Below are 24932 nucleotides of genomic sequence, written 5' to 3' on the forward strand. Positions count from 1 at the left end.
AGGGTGCATGCATGTGGCTGAGCTGAGATGGTACAAGTGAACTAATGAGAGAAGTAAAAGAAAGTGAAGTTTTTAGTGTCATTTCAGATGAAACCAAAGATTTAAAGAAAAAAAGAACAAATGTCTAGTTGTGAGGTACTATGACAACGGGGCCATCCACTAAAGCTTTTTACACTTTCAGTCAGCTGAAAGTTTAGATGCAGCAGGTCTCACATCGATTGCTTTGAAAAACATGGTCTGGACTACAGAAATAATCTTGTGTGGGCAAGGCTATGACGGTGCATCCGTCGTGAGCGGAAAGCATTCTGGTGTGTCTGCACGGATTAAAAACAGTGCAAGATTTGCATTTTATGTGCACTGTAATGCACATTGTTTGAATGTGGTTCTTGTCGATGCTGTAAAATCAGTGCCTGAGGCAGTTCACTGTTTTTCTCTCCTGCTGAAGCTTTTGTACTTTGTATCTGGCTGTATCCACAGCAGCAGCCCGGGGAACTACGGAGACTTACGGATGTAAAGTGGGCATGCAGATACATGGCATGCCGTAATCTGAGGGACAGGCTTCCTGCAGTTCGGAGAGCGCTACAGGATATCACACTTGAAAATAGTGGTGATAGATCAGTGGAGGCAAAGGGGCCTTCTTTCTCAGGGCTGTGGATCTAGTAGGTGCCCTTACAGATACATTACAGGACTACAGAAGTGAGGGTTACTTTGGAGAACTATGGAAAGAGGTTGAAGAGATTGCAGAGCACTGCAAAATAAGTGTACAAAGAGTGTGTTAAAGACCGTCTAAAACAAGCTTAAGATTTCACAACTCATTGATGATGAGCGCTGTAGGACAGAAGAATAGTGACCACAGTGATGATGAGAGCTTCCAAAGAGCCGTCTTTTATCAGGTGCTCGACAGTCTCCCAGCTGAGCTGCAGAGGCGTTTTTCAAAGAAGAATTGTGAGATAATGCAAGAGGTCCCGTCTCTCAACCCAAAGAGAACATTCTTAAATGAGGAGCCTGTTTCCTTCGCTCAGACCTCTGAGTCAGATTTAGAGGACTTCAAACATGAGGTTCATCAAACCAAGCGGCTTCTTGACAGGAGAGAGAAAAGTGGAAGGGACAGACCGTCTACTCTCGATGACTTTGTTGTGTTTCTAGAACCTTACAAAGAGGTCTTCCATGAGCTATTTCATCTCTGTAAGATTTCTGTTGTTACACCAGTCAGCAGTGCTTCTTGTGAGAGAAGCTTCTCAGTTTTAAAACTGATTAAAACCACCTTAGGACAACGATGGTTGATGACAGGTTAAGTCACCTCCGAATTCTCAGTGTTGAGTCAAGTAGGGCACGCTCCCTCAACACGGATGAGTTTGTGAAACATTTAGCCAGTTCTCACCAGAACCGCACAATTATGCTGTTTTAAATCTACCAGGGATAATGTGTCACTTAGGCAGAGGGACCCTCTGGTCATGATTAACACCTGCACTGTGTACTAGCTAGTACATTTACATTACATTTACGTCATTTAGCAGACGCTCTTATCCAGAGCGACTTACAAATTGGTGCATTCACCTTATGATATCCAGTGGAACAACCACTTTACAATAGTGCATCTAACTCTTTTAAGGAAGGGGGGGGGGGGATTAGAAGGATTACTTTATCCTATCCTAGGTATTCCTTAAAGAGGTGGGGTTTCAGGTGTCTCCGGAAGGTGGTGATTGACTCCGCTGACCTGGCGTCGTGAGGGAGTTTGTAGTACACTGACATTATAAAAAAGATTCATCCAAAGGGTATCATGTCACACAGATTTAATTAGGTCTTGATTAGGCCAATTCCAAAACTTTTCTTTGCTATTAGTTAACATAATATATATGCGCATAAATATGATACTGTAAGTTTGTAATATTGATGGGCACCAAAATTATTTTTAAAGTCCATTTCTGCTTGATACCTGGTATGTCAAATTGCAGCATTGTTTTTGTAAATAAACTATGCAATTTATGTAACACACAAATGCTATCTTATCTCCTTGGTGCTTGAGCTTTATTTTCTGAAAATATTTTGGATGTTTAACACTTATAGACCCAGATTATACAGTTGAAGTCGGAAGTTTACATACACTTTGGAGTCATTAAAACTTGTTTTTCAACCACTCCACAAATTTCTTGTTAACAAACTATAGTTTCAACAATTGTTTACAGACAGATTATTTCACTTATAATTCACTGTATCACAATTCCAGTGGGTCAGAAGTTTACATACATTAAGTTGACTGTGCCTTTAAACAGCTTGGGAAATTCCAGAAAATGATGTCATGGCTTTAGAAGCTTCTGATAGGCTAATTGACATCATTTGAGTCAATTGGAGGTGTACCTGTGGATGTATTTCAAGGCCTACCTTCAAACTCAGTGCCTCTTTTTTGACGTCATGGGAAAATCAAAAGAAGCCAAGAACTCAGAATTTTATTTTTTGACCTCTATAAGTCTGGTTCATCCTTGGGAACAATTTCCAAACGCCTGAAGGTACCACGTTCATCTGTACAAACAATAGTATGCAAGTATAAACACCATGGGACCATGCAGCCGTCATATCGCTCAGGAAGGAGACGCGTTCTGTCACATAGAGATGAATGTACTTTGGTGCATGTATTTGGCTAAGGTGTATGTAAACTTCCGACTTCAACTGTATTTAACAACATACCCCAGTAATCTGAAATGTAAAAGAGTTGGGTTAAGGTTAGGTTGTGGACGTCCCAAGGATCCCAGATAGCATAGCAAGGACTGCTGTGGTTGTGCCTGTTGGTCGCGTTTATGCTGCTGCCATGTTGTGTTGCTGCCGAGCCGAGCAGAGCACAAAAGGACAATCCCCATAGAAAAGACTAAATTAAAAAATCCTAAAAAGACACTTTCGTTATCACCTTTGTGCCAAAAATATCCAGTGTTTTTTTCTCTCCAATAATTGTCTGATAATTGTTTCCCAACATTAGAATATAGAACATTAGACATTTAATAATCATCCAATGTCTGCCATGCTTCTGGATGACGTCATTGCTGCTGGCGCCACTGCACACAGCGCCAGTGATCAGGTGTTACCGGCTCCGTCAAGCAGATGGCAGCGACCACAAAACAGCATATGCCAACGTGAGCAGATTACATTAAAAACAACAGATGCCCATCTTGGAAGCAGTCCCAGTTCATTTATACCTCATTGACCTCTACAGGTGGAGCATCATGTCACGCCCCTTTTCTATAAGCCCCACCTCTCTGTTCCATAACATATCACTTTAGAGTGGTACCTGGCCAGCTATACAGCAGTGGTTCCCACACCTGGGGGTACTTCAGGGACACTCCGGGCAGAGCAACATTTAGTTGGTGGGTCAGTATCCGGAAAAAGTTGGGAACCACTGATATACAGAACGCCTAATGATAAGGAACGGAAAGGGAGATACCTGGTACGCCTAATGATAAGGGAGATACCTGGTACGCCTAATGATAAGGGAGATACCTGGTACGCCTAATGATAAGGGAGATACCTGGTACGCCTAATGATAAGGGAGATACCTGGTCAGTTGTACAACTGAATGCATTTAACCCCTGAATCAGAGAGGTGCGGGGGGAGGCTTCCGACATCGACATCCACGTCTTCGGTGCTCGGGGAACAGTGGGTTAACAGTTAACAGTGGGTTAAACAGGGAACAGTGGGTTAAACAGGGAACAGTGGGTTAACAGGGAACAGTGGGTTAACAGGGAACAGTGGGTTAACAGGGAACAGTGGGTTAACAGGGAACAGTGGGTTAAACAGGGAACAGTGGGTTAACGGGGAACAGTGGGTTAACGGGGAACAGTGGGTTAACAGGGAACAGTGGGTTAAACAGGGAACAGTGGGTTAAACAGGGAACAGTGGGTTAAACAGGGAACAGTGGGTTAACAGGGAACAGTGGGTTAACAGGGAACAGTGGGTTAACAGTGGGTTAACGGGGAACAGTGGGTTAACAGTGGGTTAACGGGGAGTGGGTTAACAGGGAACAGTGGGTTAACAGGGAACAGTGGGTTAACTGCCTTGCTCAGGGGCAGAATGACAGATTTTTTTACCTTGTCAGCTCGGGGATTCGATCCAGCAACCTTTCGGTTACTGGCCCAATGCTCTAACCACTAGGCTACCTGCAACTACCAAAATACATTTCATATTAAAATAATTTATACAAATGTATACAAATAAAAAGCAGAGTAAAGGAATGTTCTCTACTTCATTGTAATCAGTTGAGTATGTTAAGTAGTCGTGTAGAGGGAGAAAGGGAGTGCTGCAAAAGGAATTGGTCCGTGGATCCTGCAGGCTCACATCAGCTGCGTGTTATAGTACTGAAGAGCTACATCATTTAAAGCAGTGCAGGAACTTGGTGGTGTTGACTTGTCTCTGTCTAGAGAAGCAGGCCTCCAGCCAGCTCTTCTGAACAGGAAGTGCATGAGGGTGCTGACCAATCAGCTCCTGGAGCTCCTAGTGACACAGAAAATCATAGCATCATCAGACCATAGCAACATCAGACTAGCATCATCAGAAGACTAGCATCATCAGACCATAGGAACATCAGAAGACAAGCATCATCAGACCATAGCAACATCAGAAGACTAGCATCATCAGACCATAGCATCATCAGACCATAGGAACATCAGAAGACAAGCATCATCAGACCATAGCAACATCAGAAGACAAGCATCATCAGACCATAGCAACATCAGAAGACTAGCATCATCAGACCATAGCAACATCAGACTAGCATCATCAGACCATAGCAACATCAGAAGACTAGCATCATCAGACCATAGCAACATCAGAAGACTAGCATCATCAGATCATAGCAACATCATCAGACCATAGCAACATCAGAAGACTAGCATCATCAGACCATAGCAACATCAGAAGACTAGCATCATCAGACCATAGCAACATCAGACTAGCATCATCAGACCATAGCAACATCAGAAGACTAGCATCATCAGACCATAGCAACATCAGAAGACTAGCATCATCAGACCATAGCAACATCAGAAGACTAGCATCATCAGACCATAGGAACATCAGAAGACTAGCATCATCAGACCATAGCAACATCAGAAGACTAGCATCATCAGACCATAGCAACATCAGAAGACTAGCATCATCAGACCATAGCAACATCAGAAGACAAGCATCATCAGACCATAGCAACATCAGACTAGCATCATCAGACCATAGCAACATCAGAAGACTAGCATCATCAGACCATAGCAACATCAGAAGACTAGCATCATCAGACCATAGCAACATCAGAAGACTAGCATCATCAGACCAAAGCAACATCACAAAACTAGTGATGTCATCAGATCATCACACCATAGCAACATCACACGACTAGTATCATCAGACTATAGCAACATAAGAAATATATGTGTCACTGTACATCAATGGTTTTCATGTTATAACCATCCTTGAAATGGTAAATGTAAGACTGACTGTTGAGGTCACCTGTGATTGGACAGGACTCTCCAGCTCTGTTACAATGTGTGTGACCTCTGAACTCATGATCTCCTCCTCATCTCCTTCATAGGTGATGAGGTAGCGGGCCAGTCTCTTCCTGTCTGAGGCTGTCAGGTTGTAGAAGAACACATGAACTCCTCTCATGAAGTCAGGCAGAGCAGGTCCAGAGGGGCTGGGGGTCCTGCTGCTCTGATTGGCTGTCTCTCCTTCCTCACTCTCCCTGTCTGAGTCAGGGCCAGGATACTGTGGCACTGTGGGGGAGTGTGGAGGAGAGGGGGAGACCGAGACGGAGGTTGGGGAGGGGGAGGTTGGGGAGGGGGATGCTGCTGAGGCCTTGGAGGTTGAGGCTGAGGCCTTGGAGGTTGAGGCTGAGGCCTTGGAGGGTGTTGTGGACGTACCTAAAGCAGAGGTAGAGACAGACCTGCTGTAATAGTATCTGACAGACAGGCCAGTTAAGGACTAAACCTCCTGGACAAAACAAATCCTTCACAGTTCAGACAAACACATTGAGCACTAGATCCCTTAACAAATGCAGTGCAGGGAAAAGGCCACTTGCCTGCTTCCCAAACAGAACCCTATTCCCTTTAGAGCGCCCTGTTTATCAAAAGTGTTGTAAAAACGTGTCAATAACCAACTGACTGGCTTTATTGATGTCTATAGTATTCTCTCTGGTATCAAATCAAGCTTTATTTGCCACATGCACCGAAAACAACAAGCGTAGACTTGACCGTGAAATGCTGACTGACAAGCCCTTAACCAAAAGAGTTCAAGAAGAAGAAAATATTTACCAAGAAGACTCAAATAAAAAGTAACACAATAAGAATAACATAACGAGGTTATATACAGGGGGCACCGGTACCGAGTCAGTGTGGAGGCTATATACAGGGTATTACGGTACAGAGTCAGTGTGAAGGCTATATACATGGGGTACCGGTACAGAGTCAATGTGGAGGCTATATACAGGGGGGCACCGGTACCGAGTCAGTGTGGAGACTATATACAGGGTATTACGGTACAGAGTCAGTGTGAAGGCTATATACATGGGGTACCGGTACAGAGTCAATGTGCGGGGGTACAGGCTAGTTGAGGTAATCTGTACATGTAGGTGGGGGCGAAGTGACTATGCATAGATAACAAACAAACAGCGAGTAGCAGCAGCGTACAAGAGGGGGGGGTCAATGTAAATTGTCCGGTGGCGATTTTTATGAATTGTTCAGCAGTCCAATGGCTTGGGGGTAGAAGCTGTTGAGGAGCCTTTTGGTCCTAGACTTGGCGCACCGGTACCGCTTGCCGTGCGGTAGCAGAGAAAACAGTCTATAACTTGGGTGACTGGAGTCTCTGACAATTTTAAGGGCTTTCCTCTGACACCGCCTATTATATAAGTCCTGGATGGCAGGAAGCTTGGCCCCAGTGATGTACTGGGCAGTTCGCACGACCCTCTGTAGCGCCTTACGGTCAGATGCCGAGCAGTTACCATACCAGGCGGTGATGCAACCGGTCAGGATGTTCTCGATGGTGCAGCTGTAGAACCTTTTGAGGATCTGGGGACCCATGCCAAATCTTTTCAGTCTCCTGAGGGGAAAAATGTTTTGTCGTGCCCTTTTCAAGACTGTTTTGCTATGTTTGGACCATGATAGTTCGTTGGTGATGTGGACACCAAGGAACTTGAAACTCTCGACCTGCTCCACTACAGTCCAGTCGATGATAATGGTGGCCTGTTTGGCCCGCCTTTTCCTGTAGTCCACGATCAGCTCCTTTGTCTTGCTCCCATTGAGGGAGAGGTTATTGTCCTGGCACCACACTGCCAGTTCTCTGACCTCCCTATAGGCCGTCTCATCGTTGTCGGTGATCAGGCCTACCACTGTTGTGTCATCAGAAAACTTAATGATGGTGTTGGAGTCATGTTTGGCCACGCAGTCGTGGGTGAATAGGGAGTACAGGAGGGGACTAAGTACACACCCTTGAGGGGCACCAGTGTTAAGGAACAGCGTGTCAGACGTGTTGTTGCCTACTCTTACCACCTGGGGCGGCCCGTCAGGAAGTCCAGGATACAGTTGCAGAGGGAGGTGTTTAGTCCCAGGGTCCTTAGCTTAGTGATGAGCTTTGTGGGCACTATGGTGTTGAACGCTGAGCTGTAGTCAATGAACAGCATTCTCACATAGGTGTTCCTTTTGTCCAGGTGAGAAAGGGCGGTGTGGAGTGCGATTGAGATTGCGTCATCTGTGGATCTGTTGGGGGCGGTATGCGAATTGGAGTGGGTCTAGGGCAGGGGTGTCAAAGTCAAATGGACGGAGGGCCAAATAAAAAATTTAGCTACAAGCCGAGGGCCGGACTGTTCGAATGTTCATTGAAAAATTTTTAAATGACGCATATAGTCTAGTGAACCTAATTGAACCTACTGAAAACCTAACAAATATATTCCAATATGATCAGATAAATAAAGCAATATTTTCTTATGGCTCTGTCAGTAATCTTTAATTTTCAACAGACACAAAAGACAAATTTCCTTTATATAAAAATCCCCATAACATGAACATTAAATGAAAGAAACCGGTATTCAAGGCACCATCAGTAGCCTATATTTTCTATTTTAGCAAAAGTGGGCTAAATTTACTTCAAAGAAAAAAACAATAATAGCAATTTTCTATCATCCACTCAACTGAAATATTTTTAAAATATAATTGGATTGAAATACAATAAAATAAAGTGCAAAAATCTATTAATCAAAAACAACACTTTGTTTAAGGAGAAGTAACATGCAGTGAAAACAAATATTAAACTTTAACTTTTAAACTTGAACTGAGTAAAAACTCTAAATATGTGATTGCACAGTAATGTTCACTTGTTTGAGGTTGAGGGTGATACTTGGTGGTGTCCCATCTTTTCCACAAGTTCATCAATGTTCGGGGTAAGGCTCTGAGCTGAGGAAATCCTCAGAATTGAGTGGAGGTGTTCAGCAGTAAGTCGACTTCTGTGTGATGTTTTGTTCAGGTTCATCAAAGAAAACAGTTGTTCACACAGGTATGTGCTGCCAAACATAGACAACGTTTGAGCAGCCTGGATGCGCAGCTGGGGCATTGTGTCGGGGAGGAAACGGGCGAACTCCGCAGCACCCACTGCCGCATATTTTGCCCTCAGTGCATCATTGCATTGGAGGTCAATCAACTCCATTTGGAGGTTTGGTGGTGAGCTTTCCACGTCAACAGCAAATGGGTTACCGAGCAGTTCCAACCTGCTTTTTTGTGCTTCAAAGTCAGCAAATCGGCGTCGAAAGTCAGCGGCAAGCATACCTATTTTATCAGCCAACTGTGCGCTCGGGAACGCACTGGTAGAGAGCTTCTCTTTCATGGTCTGGCAGCTGGGAAAGTGGCTCAAATTTTCTTTCCGCATCTGCGTCTCCCACAGAGTCAGTTTGGTTTTAAATGCCTTCACTGTACTGTACATATCAGAGATGACATGATCCCGACCCTGCAGCTGCAAGTTCATTGCATTCAGATGACTCGTAATGTCACACAGAAAAGCCATTTCACACAGAAACATTTCGTCTCGGAGTTGTGTTGTGTCTTTCCCTTTGCTGTCCAAGAACAGACAAATCTCCTCACGAAGCTCGAAACATCTTTGAAGCACCTTTCCCTGGCTTAGCCATCGCACCTCTGTGTGATAAGGCAAATCACCATGCTCCGTTTCTAACTCCGTCAGAAATGCCTTGAACTGGCGGTGATTCAAACCTTTGGCTCTGATAAAGTTAACTGTGCGCGTGATGATGCTCATTACATGCTCCATTTTCAAGGCTTTACCGCACAACGCTTCCTGGTGTATGATACAATGATAAGCTGTCAGCTCACCTGTCGCGTTTTCCTCTTGCATCTTTTCCCGTATCTTCGCCACCAGTCCGCTCCTGTGTCCACACATCGCAGGTGCTCCGTCGGTTGTCAAACCCACGAGTTTTTCCCAAGGCAGCTCCATCTCATTTACACATCTTGACACCTCTTCATACAAATCATGCCCCGTAGTTGTGCCATGCATAGGACGTAAAGCCAAAAACTCCTCTGTCACGCTTAGGCTGGAGTCCACTCCGCGGATGAAAATTGACAACTGGGCAATGTCAGAAATGTCGGTGCTCTCATCCACAGCCAAGGAATATGCAATGAAATCTTTTCCCTTTTTCACAAGCTGCTCTTTTAGATTGATGGACAACTGGTCTACTCTCTCGGCAATGGTGTTTCTGCTCAGACTCACATTTAAAAAGAGTTGCCTTTTTTCTGGGCAAACTTCGTCACAAACTTTAATCATGCAGTTTTTGATGAAATCCCCCTCCGTAAATGGCCGGGCTGATTTAGCGATCTCTTCTGCCAAAATAAAACTGGCCTTGACAGCAGCCTGGCCTTGTGATTTGGCTTTTTTGAACAGAGCCTGTCGAGATTTGAGGCCTCGTTTTAATTCCTCTGCCTTTTGTAGCCTTTGTTCCATGTCCATATTCTTGTTTTTGTCCGCGTGTTTCGTTTCATAATTTCGTCTCAGATTATACTCTTTCAGTACCGCCACACTTTCTCCACACAGAAGACACACAGGTTTTCCAGCTACCTCCGTGAACATATACTCCGACTCCCACCTTGTTTGAAACCCCCGGTTCTCAGTGTCCACCTTCCGTTTTGCCATTTTTGATGGGTATCTGAAAGTTAATTTTACTGTGATGCTGACGACTGCTGTGCCAATAAATATTGAAATGAAGCAGCCTACTGCTCGGTGCGTCACCGTTGCATTGTGGGAAATGTAGTATTGGTGCGTGTAAAAGATCTGCGGGCTGCCGGCTTGCTGCGGTCTGCGGGCCGGTTCTAATAATAAATCAAGATCATCCCAGGGGCCGTAAAAAACCTTCTCGCGGGCCGGATGTGGCCCGCGGGCCTTGACTCTGACATATGTGGTCTAGGGTGTCTGGGAGGATGCTGTTGATGTGAGCCACACTGACTCGGTACCGGTCCCCCTGTATATAACCTCTACACTGACTCGGTACCGGTCCCCCTGTATATAGCCTCCACACTGACTCGGTACCGAAGCTCTCTCATCCATTTATATGCAGATGATACAGTCTTATACTCAGCTGGCCCTCCCCGGATTTTATGTTAAATGCTCTACAACAAAGCTTTCTTAGTGTCCAACAAGCTTTCTCTACCCTTAACCTTGTTCTGAACACCTCCAAAACAAAGGTCATGTGGTTTGGTAAGAAGAATGCCCCTCTCCCCACCGGTGTGATTACTACCTCTGAGGGTTTAGAGCTTGAGGTAGTCACCTCATACAAGTACTTGGGAGTATGGCTGGACTGTACACTGTCCTTCTCTCAGCACATATCAAAGCTGCAGGCTAAAGTTAAATCTAGACTTGGTTTCCTCTATCGTAATCGCTCCTCTTTCACCCCAGCTGCCAAAATAACCCTGATTCAGATGACCATCCTACCCATGCTAGATTACGGAGACGTAATTTATAGATCGGCAGGTAAGGGTGCTCTCAAGCGGCTAGATGTTCATTACCAATTGGCCATAAGATTTGCCACCAATGCTCCTTATAGGACACATCACTGCACTCTATACTCCTCTGTAAACTGGTCATCTCTGTATACCCGTCGCAAGACCCACTGGTTGATGCTTATTTATAAAACCGTCTTAGGCCTCACTCCCCCCTATCTGAGATATCTACTGCAGGCCTCATCCTCCACATACAACATCCGTTCTGCCAGTCACATTCTGTTAAAAGGTCCCCAAAAGACACACATCCCTGGGTCGCTCGTCTTTTCAGTTCACTGCAGCTAGCGACTGGAACGAGCTGCAACAAACACTCAAACTGGGCAGTTTTATGTCAATCTCTTCATTCAAAGACTCAATCATGGACACTCTTACTGACAGTTGTGGCTGCTTTGTGTGATGTATTGTTGTCTCTACCTTCTTGCCCTTTGTGCTGTTGTCTGTGACCAATAATGTTTGTACCATGTTGTGCTGCTACCATGTTGTTATGTTGTGTTGCTACCATGTTGTTGTTATGTTGTGTTGCTACCATGCTGTGTTGTCATGTGTTGCTACCATGCTGTGTTGTCATGTGTTGCTGCCTTGTTATGTCGTCTTAGGTCTCTCTTCATGTAGTGCTGTCTCTCTTGTCGTGATGTGTGTTTTGTCCAATATTTTTATTTTACTTATTTTTAATCCCAGGCCCCCGTCCCCGCAGGAGGCCGTTTGTAAATAACAATTTGTTCTTAACTGACTTGCCTAGTTTAAAACAAATAATAATATCCATCAGACAGCATAGAACATGACTAGCTAACTAGCTGCAGACATACTTAGCCAGCTAGCTGGTTACAGCATGCTACTTAGTTAGGCAGCTAACGTTAGCCAGCAAGCTATTTGGTTAAATAAAGGTTAAATAAACAAATAGAGTACACAACTGTTTACCAAGGGAGATGTTAGGGTTAGTAAAGGAGTAGAAAGGATACATGGAAGTGTTAGGGTTAGTAAAGGAGTAGAAAGGATACATGGAGGTGTTAGGGTTAGTAAAGGAGTAGAAAGGATACATGGAGGTGTTAGGGTTAGTAAAGGAGTAGAAAGGATACATGGAGGTGTTAGGGTTAGTAAAGGAGTAGAAAGGATACATGGAGATGTTAGGGTTAGTAAAGGAGTAGAAAGGATACACTGGGTGTGTTAGGGTTAGTAAAGGAGTAGAAAGGATACATGGAAGTGTGTTAGGGTTAGTAAAGGAGTAGAAAGGATACATGGAGGTGTTAGGGTTAGTAAAGGAGTAGAAAGGATACATGGAGATGTTAGGGTTAGTAAAGGAGTAGAAAGGATACATGGAGGTGTTAGGGTTAGTAAAGGAGTAGAAAGGATACATGGAGGTGTTAGGGTTAGTAAAGGAGTAGAAAGGATACATGGAGGTGTTAGGTTTAGTAAAGGAGTAGAAAGGATACATGGAGGTGTTAGGGTTAGTAAAGGAGTAGAAAGGATACATGGAGGTGTTAGGGTTAGTAAAGGAGTAGAAAGGATACATGGAGGTGTTAGGGTTAGTAAAGGAGTAGAAAGGATACATGGAAGTGTTAGGGTTAGTAAAGGAGTAGAAAGGATACATGGAGGTGTTAGGGTTAGTAAAGGAGTAGAAAGGATACATGGAAGTGTTAGGGTTAGTAAAGGAGTAGAAAGGATACATGGAGGTGTTAGGGTTAGTAAAGGAGTAGAAAGGATACATGGAGGTGTTAGGGTTAGTAAAGGAGTAGAAAGGATACATGGAGGTGTTAGGGTTAGTAAAGGAGTAGAAAGGATACATGGAGGTGTTAGGTTTAGTAAAGGAGTAGAAAGGATACATGGAGGTGTTAGGGTTAGTAAAGGAGTAGAAAGGATACATGGAGGTGTTAGGGTTAGTAAAGGAGTAGAAAGGATACATGGAGATGTTAGCGTTAGTAAAGGAGTAGAAAGGATACATGGAAGTGTTAGGGTTAGTAAAGGAGTAGAAAGGATACATGGAGGTGTTAGGGTTAGTAAAGGAGTAGAAAGGATACATGGAAGTGTTAGGGTTAGTAAAGGAGTAGAAATGATACATGGAGGTGTTAGGGTTAGTAAAGGAGTAGAAAGTATACATGGAGGTGTTAGGGTTAGTAAAGGAGTAGAAAGGATACATGGAGGTGTTAGGGTTAGTAAAGGAGTAGAAAGGATACATGGAGGTGTTAGGTTTAGTAAAGGAGTAGAAAGGATACATGGAGGTCTTAGGGTTAGTAAAGGAGTAGAAAGGATACATGGAGGTGTTAGGGTTAGTAAAGGAGTAGAAAGGATACATGGAGGTGTTAGGGTTAGTAAAGGAGTAGAAAGGATACATGGAGGTGTTAGGGTTAGTAAAGGAGTAGAAAGGATACATGGAGGTGTTAGGGTTAGTAAAGGAGTAGAAAGGATACATGGAGGTGTGTACCCCCCTGGAGGCCAGGTGTTTCCTGATGAGTCTCTCTGTTCCATACCAGTTAAAACCTCTGGTGGAGTGGCCGATACGGGGGAGGTGGACGCTGGCTGGGGGAGAGGAGAGAGGTGTACGAGAGGGAAATAAGGAGACTGAAATGGAATCTTTAGTGACTCAAATCAGCATCTTCAGTGACGTGTACAGCAGAGTATATGGTCTCTTCAACTACACACACACACAGACGTAGAAACACACACACAGAGGCACACACACACACACACACAGACCAAGACACACAAGAACAAAGACACACAAGAACAAGAACAAAGACACACAAGAACAAGAACAAAGACACACAAGAACAAGAACAAAGACACACAAGAACAAGGACAAGAACAAAGACACACAAGGACAAAGACAAAGACAGAGACAGGACAGAGACAGGACAGGACAGACAGGACAGAGACAGACAGGACAGAGACAGACAGGACAGACAGGACAGAGACAGACAGGACAGACAGGACAGAGACAGGACAGAGACAGACAGGACAGGACAGAGACAGGACAGAGACAGGACAGACAGGACAGACACAGACAGGACAGAGACAGACAGGACAGAGACAGACAGGACAGACAGGGCAGGACAGACAGGACAGACAGGACAGAGACAGACAGGACAGAGACAGACAGGACAGACAGGACATGACAGGACATGACAGGACAGAGAGGACAGGACAGGACAGACTACCCTTGTTAGTCTTGGCGACCCTGTAGATTTTCTGGAGTCCTTCTTCCAGAGCAGAGAGATGGATCCCTGACAGGCTGTTGTCTCTGGCTCTCTGCTGGGACACTATCAGGGCCACCTGGGGACAGACAGACACTATCAGGGCCACCTGGGGACAGACAGACACTATCAGGGCCACCTGGGGACAGACAGACACTATCAGGGCCACCTGGGGACAGACAGACACTATCAGGGCCACCTGGGGACAGACAGACACTATCAGGGCCACCTGGGGACAGACAGACACTATCAGGGCCACCTGGGGACAGACAGACAGACACTATCAGGGCCACCTGGGGACAGACAGACACTATCAGGGCCACCTGGGGACAGACAGACACTATCAGGGCCACCTGGGGACAGACAGACACATCAGAACAACCTGGGGACAGATAGACACATCAGAACAACCTGGGGACAGACAGACACATCAGAACAACCTGGGGACAGACAGACACATCAGAACAACCTGGGGACAGACAGACAGTAGGAACACACCGCATCAGGGCAACCTGAGAACAGGAGGGAGGGAACAAATCACTCATTATACAAATCAGGTACATCATCATCATAATTACACAGGTATCTTAATTCTGTCAGAGCAGAGAGTGTCCCGACTTTCTGACGCATGCGATTACCTTTGGGCACACACTGCCCACAGGAACATACAGTGCCTACAGGAAGTATTCATACACACTGCCCACAGGAACATACAGTGCCTACAGGAAGTATTCATACACACTGCCCACAGGAACATACAGCGCCTACAGGAAGTATTCATACACACTGCCCACAGGAACATACAGTGCCTACAGGAAGTATTCATACACACTGCCCACAGGAACATACAGTGCCTACAGGAAGTATTCATACACACTGCCCACAGGAACATACAGTGCCTACAGGAAGTATTCATACACACTGCCCACAGGAACATACAGTGCCTACAGGAAGTATTCATACACAATGCCCACAGGAACATACAGCGCCTACAGGAAGTATTCATACACACTGCCCACAGGAACATACAGCGCCTACAGGAAGTATTCATACACACTGCCCACAGGAACATACAGCGCCTACAGGAAGTATTCATACACACTGCCCACAGGAACATAGTGCCTACAGGAAGTATTCATACACACTGCCCACAGGAACATAGTGCCTACAGGAAGTATTCATACACACTGCCCACAGGAACATACAGTGCCTACAGGAAGTATTCATACCCTTTGACTTATTCCACATCTTGTGGAAAGGGGTTGAATAATACTTATTGACTCAAAACATTTCAGCTACACATTTTTTATTAAATTAGTAAAAATGTGAAAAAACACAATTCCACTTTTACATTATGGGGTATTGTGACATTATGGGGTATTGTGTCATTATGGGGTATTGTGACATTATGGGGTATTGTGACATTATGGGGTATTGTGACATTATGGGGTATTGTGACATTATGGGGTATTGTGACATTATGGGGTATTGTGACATTATGGGGTATTGTGACATTATGGGGTATTGTGTCATTATGGGGTATTGTGACATTATGGGGTATTGTGTCATTATGGGGTATTGTGACATTATGGGGTATTGTGACATTATGGGGTATTGTGACATTATGGGGTATTGTGTCATTATGGGGTATTGTGACATTATGGGGTATTGTGTCATTATGGGGTATTGTGACATTATGGGGTATTGTGTCATTATGGGGTATTGTGACATTATGGGGTATTGTGTCATTATGGGGTATTGTGACATTATGGGGTATTGTGTCATTATGGGGTATTGTGACATTATGAGGTATTGTGTCATTATGGGGTATTGTGACATTATGGGGTATTGTGTTTAGGCCAGTGACAAAACAATCTGAATTGAATCCATTTTATATTCAGGCTGTAACACACTGTGGAATAAGTCAAGTGGTGTGAATCCTTTCAGAAGGCACTATAGCTTTACCCCTCTGAGAAGATGTTAGGGTATAGACACGTACTGCGTGCTGAGAGGGGCTGTGTGTGTGTGTGTGTGTGTGTGTGTGTGCTTATGTAACAGGTGGGATCTGAACCCACCTGCTCATCAACCATTAGACCTAGAGGAAATTCTCCCATGGGTCGAGGGTGACACAGGCAGGTCTACGTCATCCCATTAGACCTAGAGGAAATTCTCCCATGGGTCGAGGGTGACACAGGCAGGTCTACGTCATCCCATTAGACCTAGAGGAAATTCTCCCATGGGTCGAGGGTGACACAGGCAGGTCTACGTCATCCCATTAGACCTAGAGGAAATTCTCCCATGGGTCGAGGGTGACACAGGCAGGTCTACGTCATCCCATTAGACCTAGAGGAAATTCTCCCATGGGCCGAGGGTGACACAGGCAGGTCTACGTCATCTCTGCTACACTTACCTGGTCTTGGCCATCCAGTCTGGACTGTTTATCATCAACAGGGAACAACAACACAGATCCCAGCTCCAAGTCTGAAACAGGAAGAACTCTGATTTACTGGTGTGTGATGGCAGGACAGCACGGGTAGTACAGTTACAACTAGGTCTAAGGTCTAGGGCACTGGAGGCCATTAGATTAGACATTACAACCAGGGCTGCTGTAGAGCCAGTAGACAGACACATCTAGAACATTTTTCCTGAATGTTGTTGAGGGAATTAAGAAGCAAAATGTGGTTTTCCATCAAAATGAGAATTGAATCCCTGAGCTGACAAGGTAAAAATCTGTCGTTCTGAGCCTGAACGAGGCAGTTAACCCACCGTTCCTAGGCCGTCATTGAAAATAAGAATTTGTTCTTAACTGACTTGCCTAGTTAAATAAAGATTAAATAAAGGTGTAACATTTTTTATTTTTTATTAAATAAAATCGGCCAAATCAGTGTCCAAAAATATCGATTTCCGATTGTTATGAAAACTTGAAATCGGCCATTCCGATTAATCGGTCGACCTCTAATCTCCGGCGAACCCAGGCATTTCACATAAATACATTCATGATTTCTTGCTCAAAGCGGGCGTGAGTAGTTTCTGAATGTGGCAATGTTAAGTGTCCCCCTGTCCCCCTCTCTCCATCTCTAACAAGCATCCATGTTGTCGTCATTCCGCTAGGGACCCCTTTTCAGCGTATTATGTCTCCAGTCAATATCGGTGCAGAGTGTGTGTGTTTATCCTGTGTTCCCATTTCATTAGCTAGTAAATAAATCATTCAACCAATTTGTGTAGTGCTGAATCAAGTAAGGCTCAGGTTTTTTGCAGATGCAAGGAGGTTATGACTGTTCAGAATGATGATATGATACAAGGTTATGATTAATAAGTTGACTGTTTATAGATGTGATAGAGATTAATTCGGGAGATGGTAACTCTTTAAAGAACCACTCTCGTGGTGCCCCCAGATCCTAATGAGTTAATTGTTACATGATGTATTTAATCGGGTAACAATTAAACATATTTAGTTAATTAGATAAATAACAGTCCTCAGATTAATGTTAAGTCCCGACAAAATATTTATTGAATCAAATGGGGGCTACATTAGCCCACAATAGCATAGAAAAAGATATTTGATGGCGAACAGGATGCAAACGTATCATTCTCCACATTAATGTCAGTTTCATTGTGGACTTTTCCCCGATAACAGAAGTACACGAGGGAGTTCCAAAGCAGCACTTGAGACACAACAACTGAGCATGCGTAAAAACCCCTTACCTTGATACGGTTTTTCATAAGCAAAGTCGATATTGGAATGGAGTTAAAACCACCTCTTCTGAGAAAATGTATCTAACGCGCTCCAGTGTCCATTTAAATGCTTTTCCAGTGCGTTTGCCTCATCAGTTCTAGAGCGTTAATATTATTTATGGAAAATGGGTTTGTGACCCCAGATGATGTGAGCTCACCTTTCATCTTTCCAGCCAGTTCATATTGTTTACGTGGTTCATCTGACCTATTCTCCAATGCTGTGAAGAGACCACCTCTACCCCACCGGCCGGAGTCATCTACAAGATGCCAGGGCATAAACACAGACAGTTTCCAATACAATGTTTTCATGTTTGTATGCGCTCTCTTTCTTTGCTGTAAGCAATGTAATAACCCAAATGAATTTTAAATCAGAATGATTCCATACCAACGCAGTGCACTATGATGGCGTCTTCCTGGTTGGCGTAGGGGTGTGTGACATCACCCAACACGTAATTAATAGCAGAGTGTTCTGAATCTGTAGAGGTCACGCTGAGGTCATCAGCCTCCTCCTCCTCCTCCTCCTCGCTCTCCACAGAGGGTAAACACAGGGATCTGTACCCACTGGACTCCCACCATGCCATCCTGCAACACAGACGCCTCATTATACCAGAACTAGAGTATGTCGCAGGTAGAGGGATGTCTATCCCACGATCAGGGTGATATTCATTAATGCACACCGTTGCAAACCATAGCAAAATATTTTGTAACAGAAACAAGTTTTCTTATTGGAAAATGTTAGTTAATCCCTCCCTGTTTCAGTCAGTTTTCTGCTGTTTGGTTTCTAGTGAAAATGACTTACTTCTTCCTGTGTTTGTTCTCCTGTAGTCTCCTCCTCTTGTCCTCCTGTAGTCTCCCCCTCTTAGCTGCAGCCTCCTCCCTCTCTTTCAGGTCAGTCTCAGTCAAGGCCTTCCTCTTCCTCATGGGGGCCCCCAGGGGCCCGGACAGACACACCTGAGGGGCCACTGAACATCAGCCAAGAGACATAGGTTGTCCCCCAAATTACACTCTATTCCCTATATAGTGCACTACTTTAGACCAGGGCCCATAGGACTCTGTTGAAAAGTAGTGCACTATATAAGGAGTAAGGTGCCATTTGGAAGACAGCCATACTATAACTTGAGCCAACAGACAGACAGTATACATTACATGGCTTAGCCAATCACAGACAGTTGACAATGCATAGTCTGCTCAATTACAACATCATACCCTCTGTCTGTCTGTCTGACATGACAATCCAACAACATACCCTCCGTGTCTGTCTGTCTGACATTACAATCCAACAACATACCCTGTCTGTCTGACATTACAATCCAACAACATACTCTCTGTGTCTGTCTGTCTGACATTACAATCCAACAACATACCCTCTGTGTCTGTCTGTCTGTCTGTCTGTCTGTCTGTCTGTCATTACAATCCAACAACATACCCTGTCTGTCTGTCTGTCTGACATTACAATCCAACAACATACCCTGTCTGTCTGTCTGTCTGTCTGTCTGTCTGTCTGTGCTACTAGTGAAAGGTGTAGAATAAAGATGTCGTGTTTGTGAGTAATGATGTTAGTCACCATCCCACTAGTCTAGTAGAGCAGAGGTGAGGAGACAGGAACAGAGTCTTACTTCATCGTTGTGTCGTGTCGCCCGTCTCTCTCCTCCTCCTCCTCCTGCCTCTCCCTCCAGGAGAAGACTGAAGGTCCTCTGGTCCTCAGAGCTCACCTCCCGAGAGTAGTCCCTCCCTTCAAAGTAGTACATGTGGTCTGGACAGGGACAGACAGGGAGAGAGACGGGGACAGAGAGATGGGGACAGACAGGGAGAGAGACAGGGACAGAGAGACGTGGACAGAGAGACGTGGACAGAGAGACGGGGACAGAGAGATGGGGACAGAGAGACGGGGACAGAGAGACGGGGAGAGAGAGACGGGGACAGAGAGACGGGGACAGAGAGACGGGGACAGAGAGACGGGGACAGAGAGACGGGGACAGAGACAGGTAGAGGGGAAAACATTATTATATAAAGATGTGTTATTGTCATATACAAAAGATTGAGTGTAATGTGTTGTTGTAGAGGCTCAGCCATAAGTAATACAGCGACTCTGGAGCAAATTAGGATTAAGTGCTTTGCTCAAGAGTACATTTATAGACGTTTCACCTTGTTGGCTCGGGTATTCGAACCAAAAACCTTTCGGTTACTGGCCCAACGTTCTAACCTCTACGCTACCTGCTGGTTACTGGTCCAAATCTAACCACTAGGCTACCTGCTGGTTACTGGTCCAAATCTAACCACTAGGCTACCTGCTGGTTACTGGTCCAAATCTAACCACTAGGCTACCTGCTGGTTACTGGTCCAAATCTAACCACTAGGCTACCTGCTGGTTACTGGTCCAAATCTAACCACTAGGCTACCTGCTGGTTACTGGTCCAACACTCTAACCACTAGGCTACCTGCTGGTTACTGGCCCAACGTTCTAACCTCTACGCTACCTGCTGGTTACTGGCCCAACGTTCTAACCTCTACGCTACCTGCTGGTTACTGGTCCAAATCTAACCACTAGGCTACCTGCTGGTTACTGGTCCAAATCTAACCACTAGGCTACCTGCTGGTTACTGGTCCAACACTCTAACCACTAGGCTACCTGCTGGTTACTGGCCCAACGTTCTAACCTCTACGCTACCTGCTGGTTACTGGTCCAAATCTAACCACTAGGCTACCTGCTGGTTACTGGTCCAAATCTAACCACTAGGCTACCTGCTGGTTACTGGTCCAACACTCTAACCACTAGGCTACCTGCTGGTTACTGGCCCACCACTCTAACCACTAGGCTACCTGCTGGTTACTGGCCCACCACTCTAACCACTAGGCTACCTGCTGGTTACTGGTCCAACGCTCTAACCACTAGGCTACCTGCTGGTTACTGGTCCAACGCTCTAACCACTAGGCTACCTGCTGGTTACTGGTCCAAATCTAACCACTAGGCTACCTGCTGGTTACTGGTCCAACGCTCTAACCACTAGGCTACCTGCTGGTTACTGGTCCAAATCTAACCACTAGGCTACCTGCTGGTTACTGGTCCAAATTTAACCACTAGGCTACCTGCTGGTTACTGGTCCAAATCTAACCACTAGGCTACCTGCTGGTTACTGGTCCAAATCTAACCACTAGGCTACCTGCTGGTTACTGGTCCAAATCTAACCACTAGGCTACCTGCTGGTTACTGGTCCAAATCTAACCACTAGGCTACCTGCTGGTTACTGGTCCAAATCTAACCACTAGGCTACCTGCTGGTTACTGGTCCAAATCTAACCACTAGGCTACCTGCTGGTTACTGGTCCAACATTCTATCCACTAGAATACCTGCTGGTTACTGGCCCAACACTCTAACCACTAGGCTACCTGCTGGTTACTGGCCCAACTCCCTAACCACTAAGCTACCTGCTTGTTACTGGCCCAACGTTCTAACCACTAGGCTACCTGCTGGTTACTGGCCCAACACTCTAACCACTAGGCTACCTGCTGGTTACTGGCCCAACACTCTAACCACTAGGCTACCTGCTGGTTACTGGTCCAAACTCTAACCACTAGGCTACCTGCTGGTTACTGGTCCAAATCTAACCACTAGGCTACCTGCTGGTTACTGGTCCAATATTCTATCCACTAGAATACCTGCTGGTTACTGGCCCAACACTCTAACCACTAGGCTACCTGCTGGTTACTGGTCCAAATCTAACCACTAGGCTACCTGCTGGTTACTGGTCCAAATCTAACCACTAGGCTACCTGCTGGTTACTGGTCCAAATCTAACCACTAGGCTACCTGCTGGTTACTGGCCCAACGTTCTGACCACTAGGCTACCTGCTGGTTACTGGTCCAAATCTAACCATTAGGCTACCTGCTAGTTACTGACCCAACACTAACCACTAGGCTACCTGCTGGTTACTGGTCCAAATCTAACCATTAGGCTACCTGCTAGTTACTGACCCAACACTCTAACCACTAGGCTACCTGCTGGTTACTAGTCCAACATTCTAACCACTAGGCTACCTGCTGGTTACTGGACCCAACGCTCTAACCACTAGGCTACCTGCTGGTTACTGGCCCAAATCTAACCACTAGGCTACCTGCTGGTTACTGGCACAACGCTCTAACCACTAGGCTACATGCTGGTTACCTGCTAGTTACTGGTCCAACTCTAACCACTAGGCTACCTGCTGGTTACTGGTCCAATGTTCTAACCATTAGGCTACCTGCTGGTTACTGGCCCAACACTCTAACCACTAGGCTACCTGCTGGTTACTGGCCCAACACTCTAACCACTAGGCTACCTGCTGGTTACTGGCCCAACACTCTAACCACTAGGCTACCTGCTGGTTACTGGCCCAACACTCCAACCACTAGGCTACCTGCTGGTTACTGGCCCAATGTTCTAACCACTAGGCTACCTGCTGGTTACTGGCCCAACACTCTAACCACTAGGCTACCTGCTGGTTACTGGCCCAACACTCTAACCACTAGGCTACCTGCTGGTTACTGACCCAACACTCTAACCACTAGGCTACCTGCTGGTTACTGGCCCAACGTTCTAACCACTAGGCTACCTGCTGGTTACTGGCCCAACGTTCTAACCACTAGGCTACTTGCTGGTTACTGGTTCAAATCTAACCATTAGGCTACCTGCTAGTTACTGACCCAACACTCTAACCACTAGGCTACCTGCTGGTTACTGGCCCAACGTTCTAACCACTAGGCTACCTGCTGGTTACTGGTCCAAATCTAACCACTAGGCTACCTGCTGGTTACTAGTCCAACATTCTAACCACTAGAATACCTGCTAGTTACTGGCCCAATGTTCTAACCACTAGGCTACCTGCTGGTTACTGGCCCAACACTCTAACCACTAGGCTACCTGCTGGTTACTGGCCCACCACTCTAACCACTAGGCTACCTGCTGGTTACTGGTCCAAATCTAACCACTAGGCTACCTGCTGGTTACTGGTCCAACATTCTAACCACTAGAACACCTGCTAGTTACTGGCCCAAATCTAACCATTAGGCTACCTGCTAGTTACTGGCCCAACACTCTAACCACTAGGCTACCTGCTGGTTACTGGCCCAACTCCCTAACCACTAAGCTACCTGCTTGTTACTGGCCCAACGTTCTAACCACTAGACTACCTGCTGGTTACTGGCCTAACACTCTAACCACTAGGCTACCTGCTGGTTACTGGCCCAACACTCTAACCACTAGGCTACCTGCTGGTTACTGACCCAACACTCTAACAACTAGGCTACCTGCTGGTTACTGGCCCAACATTCTAACCACTAGGCTACCTGCTGGTTACTGGCCCAACACTCTAACCACTAGGCTACCTGCTGGTTACTGGCCCAACACTCTAACCACTAGGCTACCTGCTGGTTACTGACCCAACACTAACCACTAGGCTACCTGCTGGTTACTGGCCCAACGTTCTAACCACTAGGCTACCTGCTGGTTACTGGTCCAAATCTAACCACGAGGCTACCTGCTGGTTACTAGTCCAACATTCTAACCACTAGGCTACCTGCTGGTTAGTGACACAACACTATAACCACTAGGCTACCTGCTGGTTACTGGTCCAAATCTAACCATTAGGCTACCTGCTAGTTACTGACCCAACACTCTAACCACTAGGCTACCTGCTGGTTACTGGTCCAAATCTAACCATTAGGCTACCTGCTAGTTACTGACCCAACACTCTAACCACTAGGCTACCTGCTGGTTACTGGTCCAAATCTAACCACTAGGCTACCTGCTGGTTACTAGTCCAACATTCTAACCACTAGAATACCTGCTAGTTACTGGCCCAACGCTCGAACCACTAGGCTACCTGCTGGTTACTGGCCCAATGTTCTAACCACTAGGCTACCTGCTGGTTACTGGCACAACACTCTAACCACTAGGCTACCTGCTGGTTACTGGACCCAACGCTCTAACCACTAAGCTACCTGCTGGTTACTAGTCCAACACTCTAACCACTAGGCTACCTGCTGGTTACTGGCCCAATGTTCTAACCACTAGGCTACCTGCTGGTTACTGGCACAACACTCTAACCACTAGGCTACCTGCTGGTTACAGGACCCAACGCTCTAACCACTAGGCTACCTGCTGGTTACTGGCACAACACTCTAACCACTAGGCTACCTGCTGGTTACTGGACCCAACGCTCTAACCACTAGGCTACCTGCTGGTTACTGGCCCAAATCTAACCACTAGGCTACCTGCTGGTTACTGACCCAACACTCTAACCACTAGGCTACTTGCTGGTTACTGGTCCAATGTTCTAACCATTAGGCTACCTGCTGGTTACCTATTAGTTACTGGCACAACACTCTAACCACTAGGCTACTTGCTGGTTACTGGTCCAATGTTCTAACCACTAGGCTACCTGCTGGTTACTGGACCCAACGCTCTAACCATTAGGCTACCTGCTAGTTACCTATTAGTTACTGGCACAACATTCTAACCACTAGGCTACATGCTGGTTACTGGCCCAACACTATAACCACTAGGCTACCTGCTGGTTACTGGCCCAACTCCCTAACAACTAGGCTACCTGCTGGTTACTAGTCAAACGCTCTAACCACTAGGCTACCTGCTGGTTACTGGCCTAACACTCTAACCACTAGACTACCTGCTGGTTACTGGCCTAACACTCTAACCACTAGGCTACCTGCTTGTTACTGGCCCAACGCTCCAACCACTAGGCTACCTGCTGGTTACTGGCCCACCACTCTAACCACTAGGCTACCTGCTGGTTACTGGCCCACCACTCCAACCACTAGGCTACCTGCTGGTTACTGGCCCAACTCCCTAACCACTAGGCTACCTGCTGGTTACTGGCCCAACACTCTAACCACTAGGCTACCTGCTGGTTACTGGCCCACCACTCTAACCACTAGACTACCTGCTGGTTACTGGCCTAACACTCTAACCACTAGGCTACCTGCTGGTTACTGG

The 24932-nt window shown here is 45.8% G+C and overlaps 1 protein-coding gene across 2 annotated transcripts in view; it reads right to left on the reverse strand.

The window, feature by feature from the left end:
* Positions 1 to 1778: 1778 nt before the first annotated feature.
* The window catches only part of chd1l (chromodomain helicase DNA binding protein 1-like), a 90496-nt gene continuing 67342 nt past the window's right edge, over positions 1779 to 24932 (reverse strand). For both annotated transcript variants that reach the window (XM_071346673.1, XM_071346674.1), the window contains 9 exons: positions 19561 to 19697; positions 18744 to 18895; positions 18330 to 18526; positions 18103 to 18201; positions 16620 to 16690; positions 14174 to 14288; positions 13427 to 13535; positions 5488 to 5935; positions 1779 to 4479 (listed from right to left, as the gene is read on the reverse strand). In XM_071346673.1, coding sequence (XP_071202774.1) covers positions 4357 to 4479; positions 5488 to 5935; positions 13427 to 13535; positions 14174 to 14288; positions 16620 to 16690; positions 18103 to 18201; positions 18330 to 18526; positions 18744 to 18895; positions 19561 to 19697 — 1451 coding nt within the window. In that variant the 3' untranslated portion in view covers positions 1779 to 4356. The remainder of the gene's footprint in view (positions 4480 to 5487; positions 5936 to 13426; positions 13536 to 14173; positions 14289 to 16619; positions 16691 to 18102; positions 18202 to 18329; positions 18527 to 18743; positions 18896 to 19560; positions 19698 to 24932) is intronic.

Source organism: Salvelinus alpinus, chromosome 16 (assembly GCF_045679555.1).
Source record: "Salvelinus alpinus chromosome 16, SLU_Salpinus.1, whole genome shotgun sequence".
NCBI lineage: Eukaryota > Metazoa > Chordata > Actinopteri > Salmoniformes > Salmonidae > Salvelinus > Salvelinus alpinus.